Here is an 8,913-nt window from a genome sequence, read left to right as displayed (position 1 = left end):
AAGAGAAATGCCAATTTTAAATTCGTTAAGTGTATATACGTAAAGTGGTATTAACAAACACACAAAACAACCAGCTATCACAGAGTATATTCTTGAACAAAAACAAACTGCCCTTGTTTGCGTGACATTCCAAAACCTATTAGAAGACAGTGTGTGTTTGTAATTGTATAAGTTCACATGCAGTGTGTTTGTTTTTTATATACTGCCATAAAACATACAATACATATAGAAATTGTAAAGATGTTACATTCATTGCAGTTACTACTTTATATTTACATTTGCCGATGTCTTTCCTTATATGACAATACTAATTAAATTGAAATTCAATTTTCAATGACATGCAGATGGTCACATGATCAGACTTTCTTGCATATGGAAAGCAAACTGCACGAGCCATTTTGAAAGTTCAGATTGTGACGTCACATGATGTCGAAGATATGTTATGTTGTATTTCCATAACAAAGTCTAAATAGGGCCTATTTTTCCTTTAACACGAATAAAAATGGAAAATATAAGAAATAAAATATCATTTTTTAGAGTTTCATTCGGATATGACATGAAGTCGGTACATGATCAAATCTACTATAACGCCCTTTGGGCGTTATAGAATTTGATCATGTGACCGACTTCATGTCATATCCCAATGACACTCTAAAAATGATATCTTATTTCTTAAATATCTAGCATGGATGTCAAGAGGTATGATTAAAAACCATCTGAGTAATGGTGCTCAATTGGAAAAGTAAATGTGTAACAGTTTACAAAAAAAAAATGTCCAAATTGACAACACTATTTAGAAATGAAATTATTTCAGGTGTCTGCTCTCATATGACAGATATTTGTAATGTTTCTTTCAGTTTTGTAGTGCCAATTATAAATACCACTATAATTCCTATATACGGTAATGTGGATAGACATTTGACAAACATAAACTAAAATGTCTGATACATATTACATGTAATTAGATTTAATTGTAGGAATATGTTCCCAAAATTGTATTTTTTTAAAATCCTATTTACTATTGTAACAGGAAAGGAGAAAACGTATGGCTGAACCAGGAATCAAACCCAGGACCCCTGCATCACTAGTTATGCTCTACCAACAGAGCTTTCCAGGCCCATTTCCATGGTCGAAACCATTACATTCCTCCCTCCTTAAATTGCCTTTGCCCTCAAAGACACAACCCAAGTTCTTGTATGCCCCTGGGAGTACATTTTTCTGCAAGTCCAGGGGTTCATACTTCATGTAAGAAGTCACAAAAATCAAAAGAAATGGGTTGGTGAGTGACGGGACCAAATTGTGTAACAGAAAAGGAGAAAATGTATTGCTGGTGCAGAAATCGAACCTAGGACCCTCGCATCACTGGTCAGGTGCTCAACCAATCTATCCAGACTGATATCCATGGCCATTATCAAAGGCTTCAGTAGTTGTAATCAACTAGATGAATGATCTTTCTCTTTAAATTAAATAGGCCTCTTTTATCATTCCACCATGATTAGTATTATCTGCTATATTTTGTCCAGAAATCATTTTCCATTCTGTCCAAACAAACTGGGGGAGTAAACATTGCCAACTTACTCTTTTTAGTTGCATAGAGTCCTGTTGCCTAACATGGGACTTGCATATTTAAAGTCCTGGCAGGGGCTGAAGAATCTAGGATATGTGTCTAGGTGAAGATTTGATCATACTCTGGTAAGTAATGGAATTATGAAGTAAAACATTATCCAAAATACATACTCCATGATATAAAGTTGTCATCTTCCAGAATGTTGACAATGTGCATATTTTATCACTTGTTTTTTTCCATAATGCTAGATAGTCATGAATGTATTATACACTAACAAAATTACACTTATAGTGCATGTATCAGTACATTTGTCTGATTACTCCACTTTCATAGTTCATACAAGAAAATTAATGCCTGTTGATAATCAATTGTCACAATTTGAATTCATTACCAGTAATTTCAAATCATATGCTTCATTTTAAGATGTAACATTTCACTGGTATATTTCTCAAATGTAAAACTGAGCCTTCGCTCTTACATCCAGTCCTTTTTTAAAGTATTAAATAAAAGACAAAGCATTTAAATAAATTTTGTTTTTTATTTGTTAACCTACATTTCAAAATTTTGAAATTATTATAAACATGTACACAAAACATTAGTACATGAGCATTTATGACAAACATACTGGTACTTTTAAATATTTTTCCTGTCTGAACAGCACCAAATTTTCAACATCATTCAAAATCTCTTTTATCAATCACCATCAAAAAGACACACATGCACACAGTCACACACACATATCGAATCCCACATTGAGTTGTTTGATTTTCTGGGGAAAATAATGATCTCTCCCTCATCTAAATATTTCATGATTCAAAAATGGAAGAATATTATTATTTTTTATACTTGTGGCAAAATTAAAACTAAAATCCTGACAAGAAAAAGAAACATATTGTATACACGATTAAATTGGACAAAAAATAAATAACTGGAATGAATCAATAATCAAAAAGAATAGAAATGCCAACGGTCTAACAAGCTCCGTTTTGTTGATCCTTGACTAGTTACAGTGTTATTAAGTGCACAGCTGCCTCAATAGTTATGCAACAACCTCAATGATCCAGAGTTAGAAAAAAAAAACAATGCCCATCTCCCATCTTAACATGGCTCACAAGGCACTTCTTAGCAGTTTCAAACAATTTAATTAAAGCACTTATACAGCTGAAGTGCCTTGGCCAATAAACAATATTTAACATTCAAGTATATTAACATGATCATTTTTAGTAACTTAAAGAGGATGTAAAAGCTGAGAACATGGAATACAGATTTTTCTCTCACTGAGATCCTGCTAGTACAGAGTATAAACAAAGAGTCTTTACAATTCATCCTTCTTGTCCTTTCCTTCTTCCTCCTCTTCTTCTTCCTCCTCCTCCTCTTCAGGCTAAAAAAAAATTGTTTATAAAATTACATATGCCTACTGACATACATATACCTATTACCTATCTAAATCTTCAAGATTGGGTCTGCTGTTCTACTACAGCTTAGAGATTTTCAATTACTGCAATTCATGTAGTCCAGGGGTTGAAATATACGGTAGCCTGATGCCCAGGGCTAGTCATTTTAAGATTCGGGCTAGCTTATTTATAAACGTAACAATAGTCCGTCGGACTAGCAGAACAGAGAAAAATTTTCTTCAGTTTACTTTCATTTTTCTATGTTGACTGGTTTCTTTCGACCGAGGACTAGTTTAATTTGTTTCCGTCACCAAAGCATTTGAAGCTTTAACTTGTTATGTTTTCATTTTGCATTAAAAAAAATTGCTGGGCTAGTTAATTTGAGGTTTGGGCTCGTAATTTTTTACTGATCAGTAGCCCCTGGGCTAGGGATTTTTCAGGAAAATTTCAACCCCTGCTGTACGTTAAACACTTAATGTAGAATATCAATGCTCAATGAAAACTTAAAATTACAAAACAAAATAGCAATGAAAAATTCGAAAGTTTTCCTTAACTACTTTTTAATACAAAGACGCAATCTAATATACAATTATTAATATTAACCACCATTATTTCCACTTTACAGCCTTGGCTATGTATTATAACCCAAGCTTATCCATGATACAGACTGAACCAATGACACTGTTATATTTACATACCTCATCAGGCTCTCCAGCTCCTTCTTTTCCACCACTCTCTACAAATTTGGTGAGAGCTTCAAGAGTTCTCTCTCCATTGTAATCAACTATATCTTGGCTGCCTTTAGGGAAGAATTTAAGGGTAGGGAAGCTCTGGACTTTGACTTGCTCTACTTCATTGGCTGTGGAATCCATTTTGGCAATAACAAGGTCATCTTTGTCCTTGAATTTCTCGGCAAGCTCATCCCAGATGGGGGCCAACTGTTTACAATGGCCACACCATGGGGCATCTGCAAAAACATTACAATGAAGTGTTATTTCAAGGAAAAAATCACTTTACACAAACTTCTTTAGAGAGTGAAGGTATAATCATCATCCGTTTTTCTATTCTGAAGTTGTTTTTATTCTTATTATAAACATTTTTAAATTATAGCGTACGTAAAAGCAAAAGATATAAAGACTCCACACTGTTATATATGACAATTGATTTTGAAACCAGAAAGAAACTACAGAGCCACTCCAAATTTTACAGTTATTATATGCCAACATTCAGTGCATTTTGCAATGACAAATTACTGTTTCAGATCTCTAGCTAAATTTTCAACCTCTTTCTATTTTTGCCTCAATAACTGTTAAGTTCACTCAAAAGTATTAAAGTAAGAAACACATACTTACAAAATTCTACAAATACGTCTTTCTTTTCATCTAAAGCTACATCTACAAAATTTTTTCCTACTAAAACTTTGACTGGTTTGGAATCCCAGTCAGCTGGCACTTCTTCACTCATAAGATGTGGCTGCAAAACATTAACAATGCTTGAATATTTTACTTTAAAAATGTACACATGAACTTTTAACAAGTAGGGTATTCTATGAATTATCCAATTACCTTTAAAATAAATGGTTTATGAATTCTTCATTTATCTCAACAACAAAAATAGCTAACAAAATGAGAAGGTGAACAGTTTGAGGTGTTGAAAGCATTTCAAGAACACCTAAATTTCTGTTGTAAACTTACCTTAAGTTTTCCATCTTTAAAGCCCTGAACAAATGTTCTGATGGCCCCTGTAGACAAATCATCTGTCTCTGGTTTGTATTTGGTCATGTCCTCTCCGAGGGTGATCAGACGAACAGCTGGGCATTCCTCTGGCTTCAATCCAAAGAATTCCAGGATTCGTGCATTGTCCTCATCACTGGTGTCGAGGTAGATAAACAGGACCTTCAATAAATTCAAATTTTGTCAAACCATTTGCCACAAGGTATTAGTTATTTTCAATCGTCAGTAAACTGAAGGAGATACTTTCAATGTGAAGCATATTGCTCTCCCAATATCTGCATTACTCAAAATATATTATTAAATAGTTAAATTGGCATAGTTTTATGGTAAAAAAAAATTTAATCTGTAGATGGCAGTATGCTAAAACAAATTATTATCTTAAATACAAATAATACATTAGGCTTCATGAAATTGAAATTACAGTTAACTGGCCCGCACACATTCATTTAGGGGTACCTGCTTTGCAATTTTCATCATATTTTCAACAAAAATTCAAAAGTTATTAATGTGGAGACTAATCCAAGAAAAAAAATTCTGCCTTCATTTTTTCGTAGTTTTGCAATCGATTTTGGTTTTCAGTAGCCATTTTGTATAAACATAACATAAATAGCCATATGATATGGACACTTGGTTTGTGATCAAGGAAAAATATACACATGTATTGTAATTTTGTGAGAAGTTGAATATATCTATAAAATGACTCCAGATAACTATGAACGAACAATTTAATAGAAATTTCTAAAATAAAAAAAGGGGGCCTCTCGCACCTAATATATTGCTGATAAAAAGGGGGTTTTTTTTAAAAAAAAAAAAAAACTGTTCGCATCTATTTTTAAGAAAATTGGCCTGAGAACCATAATATCAATTTTATTTAGCCTTATTTAGCTGACAAATATCTCAGCAGTTTAAATACACATGCTCTGAATATTTACCTCTCCCTTGAAGTCTTTGGCAGCCTCTTTGAAGTCACTAAGTTTTGTGTCAAAGTCCTTTTCAGACTTCTTGACGAAGAGCAGAATGTGATTCTTAATTTCTCCTCCAAAGATTTTCTGGGCACTCTGTAAACAATAACATTTAATTCAATTCAAAACTCCTACGATTGCAAGTTATTTTTACAGTTTTTTCCCCAGATTTAAATTGAAATTCCTTACAAAAGAAAACATAATCAAGAGTTTAATACCTCTTGTGTGAATTCAACAACAATGGGCAATCTGTTGCCAAACACAAATTTGGAAATGGCATCAGCTGATACAGCTCCCTCAAAGTTATTACGTCCTTCATCAAACTGTAAAAGATGTATATCCATTAAGATCCAATATTCAGATGTTGATCCTCTCAAAACAGAAAAAATGGCATGTTTTACATCCAAGTTAATCTAAATCTGCAGTTTCTTTATTGGAAGTGTATAACTTCTATAGGTGTAAATATTTCCATTAACAAAACATCAAGGTCCTGATTGCTTAACACAAAATATCAACCATCTTACCTTCTTGAAAAGAACAATGCCATCAGATTCCACTTCATACTCTTTAAAGATATCAGCACTCGAGGTTATACCGAATGGAATGTCATCAATGCCGGCAGCTGCCTCCTCGTAGGCCTTGGCATCAGCTGAGGTTACATCCTATTGAATATCAACATAACAGATGTAAGGGCCTCAAAATTAATACTGCTGTTACAGATATATCCTGTTGGGTAATGTTATACAGCACCGTATGATACTCTGAAGAGTACACAGAAGCAAAAATAAGAGGATAAATTTATGAATGACATCCTGGATCTTAAGTGCCACCCACTTAATGCTGTGTAACACTGACTTCCTGCTTTACTTATATACCATTCCTGTTATATAACATTTCCATTGTCTTGACTCATTCATGTTTTGCTTTCTCTAGTCTCTAAAGATTTTAATGTTGAATTTAAAAATGATGTTTACCTTGAAAAATCCCATTACAACAACTTCGTCTTTCTCGATGAATTTCTTGGCATCATCGACAGAGTCGAGAGTGGTGCATGGAGGACCAGTCTTCTTCTTCAACCAGTTGACAATATCAGCTGCCTGTCTGCCACCTAAAAATATTTGCATAAAAATAATAATCTTTTATCTGACATATGTATGCCTTCATTTTTTCATAATTTTACTGCATTCTGAATGCATCATCTTGAACATTTAATAAGTTTTCTCTTTATCTTTATACAGGTTTTTCAATTTAAGGAGAAATATGTCATAAATATGAAATATATGAAAAAAGTTCTAAGCAGGTGTATTTTAGAAAATATTTTTTTAAAAAATGATATACCTCCATATTCTACAGGCTTGCCGTCCCTAAAGAACTTGATGGTTGGGTAGCCACGGACCTCAAACTTTTCGGCCAGAGACTGATGTTCTGTGGCATCAACTTTGGCAAGCTTGATTTCAGATTTCTCATCAGCCAGAGACTGGGCAGCCTTCTCATATTCTGGAGCAAGTGCTTTACAATGTCCACACCATGGGGCATCTACATGAACAGAGTCAAATTTACAAATAAAATCTGCAACACTTCTACTACATATATATCAGAGTGATGAGTTAGATACTTTAATAAATGATAATTATACATACTTATGTGACATATCATACATGTTTTTATGGACAAATTGCATTCATTTGGACCTTCAAAATGATTGGAAAAGGTTTCTGTGTAGATTTGATCAAAATCACAGTACAGTAATACACATGTACAGTAAATTTCACAATTTCAGGCTTGGTGTTTTTATCAGCTAACTGTTCCCAAAATAATAAAAGATCTTTGTAAGCATTGTGGTTCTGTTTTCAAATATGCCACGTCGATAACTACATCTAATGAAATGCAAATTAAGATGTATCTGAATGAGAAATTTTACGCCTGACTTCCTAATCCTTTTACTCCTTTGACCTACTTTAACATGCTTTATTGCACGTTGTCACCACGTCAGTTTGGACAAAAATAAAAGGAAATAGGAATACTTTTACAAAAAGAAACGAGATGCATGGCCTGAGGAACCATGTCTTCCCCTTGTTTGACAAAGTAAGTTGGGAACCAATGATTAATGATGGAATAATGTGGAATAACATCTTAATTACATGATGACATAACCTGGCTCAATAACACAATATCAAAGACATAATAAACAATATGTTTACCCTCAGGTAATATGTTTTAAAAAATAGGTTTTTTAATAGTAAATTTTCTGTTTTTTCAAGATTGCAGCAATTCGTAATATACTATTCATTTATAAATAATGTGTAAATGATTCATTTTGATGAAAAATATTTTTATATGTAACAATATTGAAAATTAGTCAATAAACTGTTTATGTGACAAACTCTATGAAAAGGGTGAAAAACTGAAATAACTGCACTGATATCAAAGCACATATATATAAACATTTTCTCTCATGATAATAGATCTTTTCTTGACCTAAATTTTTTTGATCATGCTGATCACAGAAGTGGGATCGCTGATGCATGACACATGGTTATAGGTCAAGAAACAAGAGGTTTGGTTTAAACAATATGGTACATTACCACATTAAAAAATCTCATTTAGTTACACGTGAAGTTAGCTGATGGAATACACAACTGTTTACTCACACATATACATATATTTTTAAGTGAATACAATGAAATATCAGTGTAACAATTATAAATTCTTGAAATATCGTGCATACATGTACTAAATGACAGACTGTCAAACGACATGCAGACGACAAACTGTAGATACATGCAAAGTGCATCAAATACTGACCATGACAAGTACGTCATGAAAAAATCAATTCTTTCATGAGAAAGTTTTATTTCAAAGGATACCATATATTTGTGGATATATGCAATAATATTTACACAATACGAGAAGCCGGTAGATTACTTACAGAACTCAACCAAAATGAACTTGTTGTCGGCGATAGCACCATCAAAATTGTCCTTGGTCAGTACCAGAACTCCCTTTTCCTCTGTGATATCTGCAAAAGCAGCACTAAACGCGCATAAAAGTAATAATTTTACAATCATGTTTATTTTGGGGAGAGATCGTTTCGATATGTGTGTCTAACTGTAAACGATTCAACGTGGCAAAGAGAGAGATGCTCAGTGCGCATGTCCGTATTTAGTCTGCAGTAGGTCGCGTGTTGTTTTATCATTGGTTAATAATCCCAATCACCTCCACGTTGAATATGTTTTTGTTCAAAGAGTCAAATAAAC

At 33.2% G+C, this 8,913-nt stretch overlaps 1 protein-coding gene across 2 annotated transcripts; it reads right to left on the bottom strand.

The window, feature by feature from the left end:
* Positions 1 to 2,091: 2,091 nt before the first annotated feature.
* LOC133184274 (protein disulfide-isomerase-like) lies at positions 2,092 to 8,808 on the bottom strand. Of its 2 annotated transcripts, none has more exons than XM_061319252.1 (10): positions 8,586 to 8,808; positions 6,995 to 7,192; positions 6,631 to 6,764; positions 6,181 to 6,318; positions 5,875 to 5,979; positions 5,627 to 5,752; positions 4,656 to 4,856; positions 4,314 to 4,434; positions 3,656 to 3,928; positions 2,092 to 2,941 (listed from the first exon to the last, which is right to left on the bottom strand). In XM_061319252.1, coding segments are annotated over exons 1-10 (1,437 nt in total). In that variant the 5' UTR covers positions 8,725 to 8,808; the 3' UTR covers positions 2,092 to 2,939. The 2 variants fall into 2 exon arrangements, with proteins under 2 accessions (XP_061175236.1, XP_061175235.1); XM_061319251.1 differs by having other exon boundaries at positions 2,092 to 2,948; positions 3,660 to 3,928.
* Positions 8,809 to 8,913: the final 105 nt, after the last annotated feature.

This window comes from Saccostrea echinata, unplaced genomic scaffold (genome assembly GCF_033153115.1).
Source record: "Saccostrea echinata isolate AGI-Se365-2 ecotype Australia unplaced genomic scaffold, CSIRO_AGI_Sech_v1 ptg000010l, whole genome shotgun sequence".
Taxonomy (NCBI): Eukaryota; Metazoa; Mollusca; class Bivalvia; order Ostreida; family Ostreidae; genus Saccostrea; species Saccostrea echinata.
Note: the sequence above shows the minus strand (reverse complement) of the source record. Positions and strands in the feature narration are given on the sequence as shown.